Source organism: Talpa occidentalis, unplaced genomic scaffold (genome assembly GCF_014898055.3).
Source record: "Talpa occidentalis isolate TD23 unplaced genomic scaffold, MPIMG_talOcc4v2.1 talOcc4.5, whole genome shotgun sequence".
Lineage (NCBI taxonomy): Eukaryota > Metazoa > Chordata > Mammalia > Eulipotyphla > Talpidae > Talpa > Talpa occidentalis.
The window spans coordinates 69,709,779-69,724,347 of NW_023604861.1; the positions used below are offsets into that span (position 1 = coordinate 69,709,779).

Consider the following 14,569-nt stretch of genomic DNA (forward strand, 5'->3'; position numbering starts at 1 on the left):
ATCTGCAAATAGTGATAGTTTTGACTTCTTCTTTTCCTATTTGGATTCCTTGGATGTCTTTCTCTTTATCTTATTGCTCTGGCTAGGACTGCCAGTATTATACTGAAACAGCAGTGGGAGAGTGGCATCCTTGTCTTGTTCCAGATCTTATGGAATTGCTTTCAGCTTTTCACCATTGAGGATGATACTGGCTGTGCTTGTCATAGATGGCCTTTATGATGTTGAGTATGTTCCTGTATCCCAAGAATTTCAAGGGCTTTTATCATGAATGGGTGTTGCACTTTGTCGAAAGCTTCTCAGCATCTATTGATATTATCATATGGTTTTTTATATTTCTTTTTGTTGATGTGTTGGATAACGTTGATTGATTTCGGATATTAAACCATCCTTGTGTCCCTGAATGAATCCAACTTGGTCGTGGTGAATTATCTTATGGATACATTGTTGGATTCTGATAGCTAAAATTTTATTGAGGATTTTTGCATCAGTGTTCATTAGGGAGATTGGCCTGTAGTTTTCCCTTTTTGTGTTATCCTTATTCGGTTTTGGTATTAGTGTAATGTTGGCTTCATAGAACGTGTTTGGTATTGTCCCTTCCTTCTCAATTTTTGGAAGAGTTTGTGAGGATAGGCACTAATTCGTCTCTGAATCTTTGTAGAATTCATTTGTAATCCATCAGGTCCTGGGCTTTTGTTTTTGGGAAGGTTTTTGATTACCATTTCAATTTCGCTGCTTGTAATTGGTCTGTTTAGATGTTTCTATTTCTTCTTTATCTAGCTTTGGGTGATTGTAGAGTTGTAGGAATTTGTCCATCTCCTCTAGATTGTTGAACTTGTTTCCATATAACTGTTCATAGTAGTTACTGATTATTCTTTTGATTTCTGCTGTGTCCATTGTGATTTCTCCTCTTTCATTTATGATCCTGTTTATTTGTGCTTTCTCCCTTTTTTCCTTTGTGAGCCTGGCTAGGGGTTTGTCTATTTTATTCATTTTTTCAAAGAACCAGCTCTTGGTTTCATTGATCTTTTGGATTGCTTTTTTAGTTTCAATTCATTTATTTGCTTTGGTTTTTATTATTTCTTTTCTTCTACTGGTTTGGGTTTTTTTTTGTTGTTCTTTTTCTAGATCTCTGAGCTTCGAGATTAGGTTGTTTCTTTGAGTTCTTTCTTGTTTTTTGATGTGAGCTTCTATTGCTATATATTTTCCTCCTATTACTGCTTTTGCTGCATCCCATACATTTAGGATATTAGTGTCCTCCTTGTCATTCAATTCAAAGATTTTTTAATTTCTTCTTTGATCTCCTCGTTAGTCAGTGTCTTCCAGTAGTGTGGTTTTTTAATCTAATGAGGTAGGATAGTTCCTTGCCTTCTTTTTATGGTTCATTTCTAGTTTGATGCCTTCATGGTCAGAGAAAATGGTTGGTATATTTCAATCTTGGTGTATCTGTTGATGTTTGTCTTGTGCCAGTATGTGATCGATCCTGGAGAATGATCCATGTGCGCTGAGAAAAATGTGTTTCCGTTTTTTTTGGGTTTAGTGTTCTATAGATGTCTGTTAAGCCCAAATGCTCTAGGTCCTTATTTAGAGCTTTAGTTTCTTTACTTATTTTTTGTCTTGTTGATCTATCCATTGTTGATAGTGGTGTGTTGAAGTCTCCCACTATGTATGTGTTTTCTCTGATGCTGTTTTCAGAGAGGACAACAGTTGTCTGATATATTTTGGTGCTCCTTCGTTTGGTGAGTATATGTTAATGAGTGTTATTTCTTCTTGAAGTATTGTCCCCTTGATCATAATGTAGTGACCATTGGGTCTCTTTTTATTTTTTTGAGTTTGAAGTCTGTTTTATCTGATATAAGTATAGCTGTTCCTGCTTTCTTTTTTGGTCCATTTGCTTGTAGGATTGTTTTCCATCCTTTAACTTTGAGCCTATTTTTATCTTTTGTAGCTAAATGTGTTTCCTGGAAACAGCAAAAGGTTGGGTTTTGTTTCTTAATCCAGGCTGCAACTCTGTGTCTTTTTATTGAAGAGTTTAGTCCATTTACATTTAGAGTTAATATTGATATGTTAGCATCTGTATTTGCCATTGTGTTTGTCTTTCCTTTGATTTTATTTATTTATTCTTTTAATAACTTTTTTTTTTTTTTGGTCTTCTTTCATTGTTATTCGTCCCTCTGAGGTTCTGGCTTTAGGATTCCTTGTAGTATTTTTTGGAGTGGGGGTTTAGTCGTAATGAAATTCTGGAGTTTCTCTTTGTCTGGGAAGGTCCATATTCTTTCTTCATAGAGGAAGGAGAGCTTTGCGGGATAGAGTATTCTTGGTTGGCATCTGTTTTCTTGGAGTCTGTTGACTATGTCCCTCCACTCTCTCCTTGCCCGTAGTGTTTCTTCAGAGAAGTCTGATGTCAGCCTGATTGGTTTTCCTTTGAATGTTATCTGTTTCTTCCCTCTTGTCAGCTTCATTATTTTTTCCTTGTCCTGGATTCTTGGGAGCTTTACTATTATGTGTCTTGCTGTGTTTTTCCTTTCGTCGTGGAAGTTTGGTGTTCTTCTTGCTTCTTGTATATCAATTTCAGCTCCTTCTTCGCATTTGGGAAGTTCTCTTCAATTATCTCCTGGAATATTTTCTCTGTTCCTACATCTCTCTCCTCTCCTTCTGGAATTCCTATAACTCTTATATTTCCTTTCCTCATGGAGTCAGATAGTTCCCGAAGTCTTTCTTCATTCTTTTTCCTTCGTACTTCTCTTTCCTTTTCTGTTTTGGTTCTTTTTATTTCAGTGTCTTCAAGAGTACTTATTCGTTCTTCCATTTCCTCTATTCTGCTTTCATTGCTTTTCCCAGAGTTCTTTAGTTCCTCCATTAATTCTTTGATCTCCTGCATTTCTTTTACTTCCCTCTTTAGGGACTCAATTTCATTCTTCTGACCATTGTTTTCCCTCTTTAGGACTCAATTTCCTTCTTCTGATCATTGTTTTCCTTTATGACTTCTGTCACTTTTTTAATCAGGGCAATTTTAAATTCTCTTTCTGGAAGGCTCAGAAGTTCTTCCAAGTTACTGTCGTTGCAATCTGGAGGGTGGTTTTCTTTTGTGGTGTGCTTCTTTCCTGAGGCGTTGTTAGGTTGCGTGTGGTTCTTCTACTCCCTACTGTCTGTTTTCTAATTTGTCGTATGCATTGGGACACTGTGTTGCTCGGACTGGCCGTCATCTTGGGTGAACTTCTCCGCTCCCCTCTGGCTCTCCAGGAACCATCTCTGGCTTCTGGGGGAGCTTTCTGCTGGTTTTAGGCAGTCTTTACTGAAGAAATGTCCCTGTTCTAAACTGGCGAAGCGGGATGCAGTCCCTGCGCATCCGGTCTCAGGCACACTCTTCTGTGTGCCCGGTCTGCCCCGGACGTGGGTGCCTGCTCCCTCTGTGGGCTCAGACTGCTGGTTGGAAGGGGCCTGGCGTGGGCTAACTTCCCAGCTGGCACTGGGTCCTCCAGAAGCCTTCTGCCCTTTTCAAGAAGTCTTAAGAAATTTCCCTGTTCTATGGGGTGTTAGTGACTTTTTTTCTGGTCGCTAGGTGGCGCCAGAGATCTCTCCTATTGTCCTTGGGGGGCTGTTTTTCAACTCCCCCACCCCCGTGGGACAGGGAACAGAGAGCGAGAATGGTAGGGTAAACCTCAACGGCTTTGGGGTGCTGTGTCTGCCTTGTGCCCCACTGTCGTGGAGAACCCATGCCCAGAATTTCGTGCCCCGGGTCTCAGTTCAAAGCCCTCAGGTCCAGGACGCGGGCTGTAGCCCAGTTCAGTGGCGCGGGAATGGCGCCTTTTGCACCCAGCTCCCGTGCCTGGGCGCCTGGTTCCTGCTTACTCAGTGAGGGACTTTCACCCCCGTGAGGGTCTCCGCGCGTCTCCCCGCAAGCCTAGGTCGCAGGCGCGGGGACCTGGGCAGCCGCGATCCCGGTCCGCGTTTGCTTTTCAAGCGCGCCAAGCGCACCGCTTTCCCGCGCAAGCTTACCGGCCAGCCCGGGGCTGTGTGCGAGTCTCCTGGGGTCTTTGTTCTTCTCTAATGGCGCCCGGAGCCATTCGCTCACCGCCGCGGCGGATCCTGCAGGGTTCTCCACAGCTCCTGTTCACGGGGTGTGGTGGCTGCAATAGTTCCTTTCCACTCACAGTCCCGCTTGCTGCGTAGTTTGTTCTTGTTGGTTGTTTTGGTTTGTTGTTTTCCTCCTCTCTGCGGGTCGGAGAGTGCCAACTCTGTGGGCGGGGGCGGGGAGCAGGGTTCTGCGCTTTCCTCCCTTCTGGTCCTCTTTTATGGCAACTTTCTTCTTCGGGCAGTTTGCTGGAGTCACCCATTTATCTTCCGTGTCCCAGTTCTCACTGGGACCTGCCACTTTTCCTCCCTATTAACTTTTTTTAATGGGAGATCTTACTCGCAGCGACTCCTCGCCGCCATGTTGCTCTGCCCCCCGAATAAATAAATCTTTTAAAAAAAATAAATAAAAAATACACATGGGATAATTAACAATTTTTGTATGAGTGCTAGCAAGATATTAAAAGGTACATAGGCCTAATTTTTTTGGAGTTGTTTGAAATTTACAGAGAATTGAACAGATATTATTGTTTCCCTTATTAACATCTTGTGTGTGGCACATTTAAGTATGGCACATTTGTTACAATGAATGAGCCAATATTGGTACTTCGTTATTAACTAAAATCAATAGTTTACATTAGAATTAACTAAGATAAACCCTTTATTTTGTACTGGCCTATAGACCAAATATATAATGCTATGTATCCACCATTGAAGTATAATACAAAAATGTTTCCTGCCTTATAAGTCCTATATGTTCCAGGCCTCCCTGCTGGCGCAAGGGGTTGAAACGTAACCTGTGAGTGAGTCTGTCTGCAGCCACTGCAGCACGAATTCGATCCCCGGCCAAGGAGCTACCCATATGGCGCAAAGACCTCTCTTGTCTCTCTGCTGCTCCCCTCAGCAGTGTATTTCGGTCAATCTGCCTGTTCTGCTCCCCACTCTGTCTCTGGTGAATCCTCTCACCCCCAACACCTCTGGCCTGTACCCCTGTTCTTGTATGCATAAATAAATCTTTAAAAAAAAAAGTCCTGTATGTTCCATGTTTATCTACCCTGTCCTTGCCCCAAATCCCTGAGAATCACTGATGTTTTCACTCTCTCTAGTTTGCCTTTCTCAGAATGTTTTATTATTGCAGTAATACAGTTTGTAACCTTTTTAGTCTGGTGTCTTTGTCTAGTAAATATGAATTTAACTTCCCACTTTTTTTGGTGGTGTGATAACTCTTTTTATTGTTGAATAATATTCCCAGTTCATTTATCCATTTGCCTTTCAAAGAACATTTGGATGACTCCCGGTCTTTGCAATAAAACTGCTATAAATGTACATGTTCAGGCTTTTGCATGGACATAGAGTTTTCAGCTCATTTGGGTGAAAACCTAAGAGCAGAATTGCCAGATTATATGGCAAAGTACAGTTTTGCTTTGTAACAAACTCCCAAACTCTTCTACAGTGCCCGTACTATTTTCCATTTTTTTTTCCCCAGCACTGAAGGGGAGTACCTGTTGCTCCATGTCTTTGCCAACATTTGTGCTGCCACATTTTTGTTATTCTAATAGGTGTATAGTGGTAACTCATTGTTAGTTTTGCTTGCCCATTTTTGAGTTGTTTGTTTTCTTTTTTTTTTTTTTAAGATTTATTTATTTATTTATTTAAACAAGCACTGGGTACAGTCAGAAGCGCAGGGAGGGTGAAAGAATTCACCAGAGCCAGAGCTGAGAGCAGAACAGAGTGACGCAGTACACTGCTGAGAGGAGCAGTGGGTGGCGCCATGTGGGTCCCTCACCCAGCGGCCAGGGATTGAACCGGCACTGCAGAGGCTGTGGACAGCTTCGCAGCCCAGCGCTCAACCTCTGTGCCACCAGGGGAGACCCGAGTTGTTTGTGTTTTCTAACTGATGAGTTGTAAGAGTGCTTCGTGTATTTTGGGTGCCAAGTCCATTATCAGATATGTGTTTTGCAATACTTCGCAAAATTTTTTTCTGTGGTTTGTCTTTTCATTCTTATAACAAGCTTAAGAAGTTATTGATAAGCCCACAATTTCTCTATGCTATCGTCTAGAAGTTTTATATCCATTTTGAGTTAATTTTTTGTGAGAGGTGTAAGATCAGTATTTAAATTTTTTTTCTATGTTAATGTCTAGTTGTCACTGCACCATTTGTTGAAAGATACTCTTGCCATTGAATTGTCTTTGTTCCTTTGTCAAAGATTAATTGACTGTGCTTGGTTGTTCTTTTTTTGGGTTTTATTTTATTCCATTGATCTAGTTGCCTACTCTTTCACTGTAATTTCATTTCAAATTGTCTTGATTATTGTAATCTATAGTAAGCCTTGAAATTAAATAGGAAGTCTCAATCTCAATCCTCTGACTTTTTTACTATTATGTGGCTCTTCTGGGTTTCTTGTCTTTCCATATAAAATTTAAAGTTGGTTTGTTGGTAGTTAGAAAATATCTTTCTAGGATTCTGAGTGGGATTGCTTGATAATGTAGATAAAATTGTGAAGAATTTACATGTTAGCAATGTTGAGTATTTCTGTCCATAAATATAAACTATCCATTTATTTTTTTCAAACTTACTGAGGTTTTATTTTATTTTTTTAATTTTATTTTTATATTCCCCATACAATTACAACCCCTTATTTTTACCCCAAGCCCTCTTTTCCCAGCCCCCCAACCCCCATAGAGAGTCTCTTGTTCATAGTTATTTGTTGATTTTGAGATTTTCTTTCTTATAGTTATTCTTTCCCTGGTCCCTTATTTAAATTTTCTAGATTCCTGCTATGAGTGAGACCATCCGGTATTTTTCTTTTTCTTTCTGACTTATTTCGCTAAGCATGATCTCTTCCAGCGCCATCCATGTTGCTGCAAATTGCATGTGTTTATCTTTTTTGAATGCTGAGTAATATTCCATGGTGTATATGTACCACATCTTCTTCATCCAGTCATCTATTTTTGGGCATTTGGGCTGTTTCCAAAGCTTAGCTATTGTAAATAGTGCTGCTATAAACATAAGGGTGCAGGTGCTCTTTGGAATTGATGTTTCTGTGTCCTCTGGGTAAATACCTAGGCGTGGAATTGCTGGATCATATGGAAGCTCTATCTTTAGTAGGTCCATAAATCTCCACACAGCTCTCCATAGTGGTTGGACCAGGTTGCACTCCCAACAACAGTGCAGGAGAGTTCCTTTTTCTCTACAACCTCGCCAACATTTGTTGTTGCTAGTTTTTTTAATATGTGCCATTCTCACTGGTGTGAGATGGTATCTCATGGTAGTTTTGATTTGCATTTCCCTGATTACAGGTGATGTTGAACATTTTTTCATATACCTGCTGGCCATTTGCATTTCCTCTTCAGAGAAATTTCTTTTTAGCTCTTCTGCCCATTTTTAAACTGGATTATTTTCTTTGTTTTTGTTGAGTCTCATCAGCTCTTTGTAGATTTTTGTGATCAGTCATTTATCATTAGTGTTGTGTGCAAAAATGTTCTCCCAGTGGTGGGGTTTCTCTTTGTTTTTGTTATTGTCTCTTTTGCTGTGCAGAAGCTCTTTAATTTGATGTAGTCCCAGCTGTTTATCTTTGCCTTCACTATCACTGCTTTGGGTGATGTGTCTGTAAAGATGTCTTTGATGTGCATATCATGAATTGTTTTGCCTATATTTCCTTATATGTATTTTATGGTTTCAGGTCTTATGTCTAGTTCTTTAATCCATTTTGAGTTGGTTTTTGTGCATGGTGTTAGGTAGTAAAGTTTCATTCTTTTGCATGAAGTGACCCAGTTTTCCCAGCACCATTTATTGAACAAACTTTCTTTGCTCCAATGCATATTCTTTGCTCCTTTGTCAAAGATTAGTTGACCATAAATCTGTGGGTTTATTTCTGGATTTTCCATTTGATTCCATTGGTCTGTATGTCTGTTCTTGTTCCAATACCATGCAGTTTTGATGATTATGGCTTTGTAGTAAAGTTTGAAGTCTAGGAATGTGATGCCTCCATTCCCTTCTTATTTTTTCAGGAGAGCTTTGGCTATTCAGGGTTTTTTATGGTTCCAGTATGAATTTCATCAATAATTGTTCTACTTCTTTGAAGAATGACATTGAAATTTTTATTGGAATAGCATTGAATCTGTATATTGCTTTTGGTGGATGGCCATTTTAATAATGTTTATTTTCCAATCCATGAGCAGGGGATGTCTTTCCATTTCTTTGTGTCTTCTTCTATTTCTTTTTTTTTTTTTTTAAAGATTTATTTATTTATTTATACAAGTACTGGGTACAGTCATAAGCACGGGAGGGTAAGAGGATTCGCCAGAGCCAGAGCAGGGAGCAGCGCAGGCAGACTGACAAACCACACTGCTGAGGGGAGCAGCGGGCATCAGGAGAGGTCTGCGCGCCATGTGAGACCCTCCTCCGGTGGCCGGGGAGCAGCCAGGGATCGAACCAGTGCTACAGAGGCCACGGGAAGCTTCGCAACCCAGTGCTCAACCCCTGCACCACCGGGGAGGCCCTTCTTCTATTTCTTTTAACAGTGTTTCATAGTTTTCTTTGTATAGGTCCTTTACCTCTTTTGTTAGATTTATTCCCAAGTATTTGATTTTTTTCGTTTTGATAGTAAAAGGGATTTTTTTTTATTTCTTCTTCTTCAGATTTATTGTTGGTGTATTGGAAGGCTACTGATTTTTTTTTTTAGATTTATTCATTCATTCATTCATTCATTCATTTATACAAGCACTGGGCACAGTCAGAAGCACGGGAGGGTGAGATAATTCACCAGAGCCAGAGCGGGGAGCAGAACAGGCAGACTGAGTGAAATACACTGCTGAGGGGAGCAGCGGGCGGCAGGAGAGGTCTGCGCGCCATGTGGGACCCTCGTCCGGTAGCCAGGGAGCAGCCGGGGATCGAACCGGCGCTGCATAGGCTGCTGGCAGCTTCGCAACCCAGTGCTCAACCGCTGCGCCACCGGGGAGGCCCAAGGCTACTGATTTTTGTATGTTGATTTTTTATCCTGCCACTTTACCGATAAACTATCCATTTATTTAGACTTTTTTCATCAGTTTTTATGTTTTCCTCATATAGATCTTGTGCGTATTTTATCAGATTTATATATAAATCTCTTTTTCTAGGTGCTGTTTTTATAAATAAAACTGTTTTTATTCAAATTCCAATTGTACATTGTACAATTATGTAGGAAAGCAATTAACTTTTATGTTGTAACCTTTAGATCCTACAACCTTGTTGTAATTTCTTATTCCTTCTAGTAGGGTGTTTTTTTTTAATTGATTCTTTGAGATTTTTCTGTGTGTAATCATGTTGTTAGTATGGGAAAAGTTTTGCTTCGTCCTTTCCCATTTATATGCCTTTAATTTTATTTTCTAATTGCAATGTGAAATGGGAGTGGTGAGAGAGGGACATCCTTGTCTTGTTCCTGGTTTTAATGGGGAAGCATCTAGTTTCTCACCATTAAGTATGATGTTCATTGTAGGGTTTTTTATATATGTTCTTTACTGGATTAAGGAAGTTTCTCTCTATTCCTAGTTTGTTAAGATTTATTATGAATAATGTGTGGGGTTTTTGTCAAATGCTTTTCTGCATCTATCACTATGATCATATGATTTTTCATTTTAGCCTCTTGATGTGATGGCTTACATTACAAATGGTCCCCAACTTATAATGGTTTGATTTATAATTTTTTGATTTAATGATGGTATAAAAGCAATATACAGTCGTCGAAACCATTACATGATACTCTGTCCTGATGCTGGGCAGCAGCAGTGAGTTGCAGCTGCCAGTCAGCATTTTTGATTTACAATATTTTCAATTTATGATGGGTTTTTCTGCTTGTAACTCAGCTGTAAGTCAAGGAAGATTCGTAATTGATCTTTGAGTGTTAAACCAGTTTTGCATGCCTGCAATAATTAGTCATGGTGTATAATTTTGTTATAAATTGTTGTGTTCAATTTACTAATATTTTATTTGAGGATTTTTGTGTCTCTGTTCATGAAAGAAACTGGTCTTTGGTTTTCCCTTCTGATATGTTTTGGCATTAACGTAATACTGGTCTCATAAATGAGTTAGGGAGTATTCCCTCTATTTTTATTTTTTGGAAGGAAGTGTAGAAAGTTAGTATAATTTCTTTATCAAACCTTTGGTAGAATTCACCAGTAACCTTATGACCTGATGCAGTTTTTGAAGGTTATTAATTATTGATTCCTTTTCTTTAATAAAAGTAGATCTATTGGAGGGGCCTCCCTGGGGGCGCAAGGGGTTAAGATGCAATCTATGAAGCTATCCATAGCCACTGCAGCATGAGTTTGCTCCCGGCCAGGGAGCTAAGCACATGGCACGGAAGACCTCTCCTGGCTCGCCCGCTGATCCCCTCAGCAGTGTATTTCAGTCATTCTGCCTGTTCTGCTCCTCACTCTGTCTCTGGTGAATCCTGTCATCCTCCGCACCTCTGACCTGTACCCCAGTTCTTGTATGAATAAATAAATCTTTTAAAAAATGTAGACCTAATAAGATTGTCTATTTCTTTTTGTTTACATTTTGGCAGATTTTGGCAGTTTTTTCAAGGAAGTGGTCCATTTCATCTAGGTTATCAAATTTGTGGATATAGAATTGTTTGTAATCTTTTTTTTTAATACTGTAGAATCTTTATTATCCTTTTACTGTACATGGTGATCTCCCTTTTTTCATTTCTGATACTAGGAATTTATCAATTTTATTGCTCTGTTCAAAGAATCAACTTTTGGTTTTGTTGATTTTTCTCTTTCAATTTTATTTATTTTCTTTCTCATTTCCATTACTTCTTTACTTGAGCTTCTTTTTGCATTTAACTTTCTAGTTCCTGAGGCAGAAACTTAAACTATTGATCTTAAATTATTAAATCTTCTTTTTTTCAGTGCTATAATTTTTGCTCCCCACACTAGGTTTTTTTTTTTTTTTTTTTTTTAAAGATTTATTTATACAAGCACTGGGTACAGTCAGAAGCGCGGGAGGGTGAGAGAATTCACCAGAGCCAGAGTGGGGAACAGAACAGCCAGACTGATGAAATACACTGCTGAGGGGAGCAGCGGGCGGCAGGAGAGGTCTGCGCGCCATGTGGGACCCTGGCCGGTGGCCGGGATCGAACCGGCACTTCAGAGGCTGCGGGCAGCTTCGCAGCCCAGCACTCAACCGCTGCGCCACTAGGGGAGGCCCCTCCCCACACTGTTTTGATACACACTTTGATAGGGTGCACTTTCATTTTCATTCAGTTAGAAGTATTTAATAAAATTTTCCTGTGCTTACTTCTTTGACCCATATGTTAGAGTATGTCATTTAATCTCAAAGTATTCTACATTTTCCAGTTATCCTTCTGTTATTAATTTCTAGTTTAATTCCATTTTAATCTGCGAGCACACTTACTGTGATTACTACTCTTAAATTTATTAGGATGTGTTTTATGGCCCAGAATGTGGTCTGTTTCAGTGAATGTTCTGTGTGAATTTGAGAAGAATGTGTTTTGTTGTTGAATGAAGTGTTCTATAAATGGCAATCTGATCTATTTGGATGAAGGTGCTGTGTAGTTCCACTAAGTACTTAGTGATTTTCTGCTTTCTTAATCTGTCCGTTACTTCAACGATAACAGTGAGTTTATCTGTTTTTCCTTGCTATTTTGTCTATTAATGGAGCATCATAAATGCATGAAATCACTTGTACCTTTCAGAATTTGGTATGTTTAAAGATAATGATAGTATAACCTTAGGCTAAAGGTAAATGTATTTGAATGTCTTTTAATCTTACGTAAGTCAAATTCTTAGTCTCACTGTTCATTTTTTGTTGTTGTGTTTTTCTCAAATATAGAGCCATTACATTTTTCTTTACTTCATAGTCTTCTTTCAAATTAGATACCTTAGATTCTTGTTTTGAAAGTAATTGCTAGTTTGCTTGTTGGTTTTGGGTAACTTCATGTATTCAGTTTCTCGAATGCCCATACTGAAAGGTCTAAAATGGGGATGATCCTTAACCTTGGAACGGAGAGGCCAATTACTGTAAAAGTTGTTAGGTTTAACACGCCATTTTATATTTAACCTTAAAAGGTCCAGAACTATTATTTTTATTGGTATTTTTCAGTTTAAAAAGTATTTTCTTGACCAGGAAGTTATTACTATACTTCCTTCATTCTGCAATGCACAAGTTTCATTTTATAACATATCTGAAATAAAAATGCTTTTTATAATGGTATGCTGTAATTATATGGAGGGTTTTTCCTTATTGGTACATAAAAGAATAGTTTATTTTGCTAATCTGTGGAGTGTAAAATTCAAGAAAAATCCTGTAATACTAATTTTACAGATGAATAAACTGCAGCTCACAGCACAAAATGGTCCAGAGTCACATTGTCAGCTGAAAGTAGGCTTTTGTTATCAAGTTCATTTTATTCCCCAAGGTAGTACTGATTCTTGACCTTTAAGCTTGTAAAAATTGTCTGGGAAGATATGTGTGCGCCCATCCTCTACAAATTTATGTCTAGGGTGGGTATCAGAAATACACATTGTTTCCTGCATTTCTTAAATAGGCCAAGGAGCACAGTTTTGAGGAGTCCTGCATTACAGCTTTAAGTATGCACTCAAACTCTTGACTTGCTGACGGAAGCTCTGGTTGACACATTACCATCCTTAGGTGCCTTTCAAGTATTTGTTAGTAATGAGGATAGTACTTGATATTTTTAATTAGTCTAGGAAGCCCCAGAACAAAGTTATAGGGTGGCACAATCCCATAAGGGGGCCCTGGCAGACACTAATAATCTGTCACTGAGCTCTGGGCTGCAACTTTCAATGAAACACATATAAAGCCTATTTACTGCCCTCTATGCTGTGCCTTTAAATCAGTATGTGTGAATTTAATGGAAAACTTTCCAACATTTTTTGGTACTGTTGACTCCTTATAAATGTCACAGACTGCTGCCTTTGCACTTTAGATTCGCTGTACCGCATTTGTCTAAAGGTAAGAGCTGGTTGCTGTTGTAAAGGTTCCTCTTTTTTCATGTTGCATTAATAGATCTTTTGTTGATATTATTGCCTTAGTTACTTCTGCTGGTTTGTGTGGTCAACTATTATGTAAAGCTTGAAGTAGAATTTAATAATATTGGTAAGATTTGATTGAGTTTTTTGGGGGGGAGTTTCATGCATTTCAAATCTTATTCACCTTATTAATTAGCTTGGAAATTGGTTTGCTCTTTGATATAGCAATAGTTCTTAGCAGGTAAGGAAATGTTAATTTGGGTAGTCTAGGGTGGACACCTTTTTTTCCTTAATTTATTATACTTCTTTTTCATCCAGAAAATTATTTTACATAATTCTTGACTTACCTCTTCCATGAAACTTTCTATATAAAAAACAACTACAGCTGCATTCTCACATTATTAATCCCTCATTACACTTGATTTTTCAGAATTTATTTTTGGACATTTTTTTATTGTATTATCTTGATATTTATATTTGTCAAGGGATAATTTTGGAATTACTGATTTATCATTAAACATTAAATTTCAAGTGACAGAATGTCATCAAATAGATATTCATGTGGCTGAAAAACAAATCCAGATATTGAAGTGGTAACTTTAAAGAAATAAGCCGCAATCCCTGTTTTTTTTTTTTTCCTTCAGTTACTTAGAATTGGCTCATTTGAAAATGTATCACTGTCTACATTAGCTTCCTGGAGGTTTGAGGATTGGGAGAGTCAACCTTTTGAGAACCCTATTTTAGAATAAAATCTTAAAATTGCTCTTTGAGTCATATAACCTAAACAATAATGTTGCTTGCTTAAATTTATGCACCTTTCACAATGGACGTGATTTAAATATGTGGGAAATTGTTTTAAAACTTGAATCTTCATTTAATCTTCAGACTTCTTCCCACAGGCCATTTTGCAACCCGTGTTGGCAGCAGAAGACTTTACTATCTTTAAGGCAATGATGGTTCAGAAAAACATTGAAATGCAGCTGCAAGCCATTCGAATAATTCAAGAGAGAAATGGTAAAACATTCAGTTTAGAAATCTAAGTGCTAATTGCATTTTTTTTTCCAGTTTTGATGATTCTCATTCTAATACAGTTTTAAATGTAAATTTATTTCAAGTTTGAAAGTCTCTGACTGACTTAAGAGATTCTGGAGTATAAACTTCCCAACAATGTGTGTGTGACATCTCAAAGAAAACAGACCAGAATAGATTTAATGATGTGTTAGGTTTCAGAGAGCTTGATTTTCTGCCTAGCCATTGTTTGTGAAATTCAGTGTTTTTAAGGGGTCACAGTTGGAGTTACTATAGAGAGAAGGTGGCTGCTGTCCTTCTGGTTTATCATTGTTAGGACCTTTCTAGGAGACAATAGTTCTCATGCTTTATCAAGCATTGGAAGCAGGTGGAGGGTCTTGTTGAAATATATTGCTGTGTGCTAGTTTCTCATTCAGTAGGTCTTTAGTGGGACTTGATACTTTGCATTTTTAATAAGTTCCCAGGTTATGCT

At 38.4% G+C, this 14,569-nt stretch overlaps 1 protein-coding gene across 1 annotated transcript in view; it reads left to right on the top strand.

Annotated features, from left to right (window-relative positions):
• CFAP36 (cilia and flagella associated protein 36) overlaps positions 1 to 14,569 on the top strand; it is a 42,209-nt gene that overhangs the window by 17,444 nt on the left and 10,196 nt on the right. Inside the window, exon 4 of the mRNA XM_037527426.2 lies at positions 13,968 to 14,082. Within this exon, the coding sequence (XP_037383323.1) occupies positions 13,968 to 14,082 (115 nt within the window). The remainder of the gene's footprint in view (positions 1 to 13,967; positions 14,083 to 14,569) is intronic.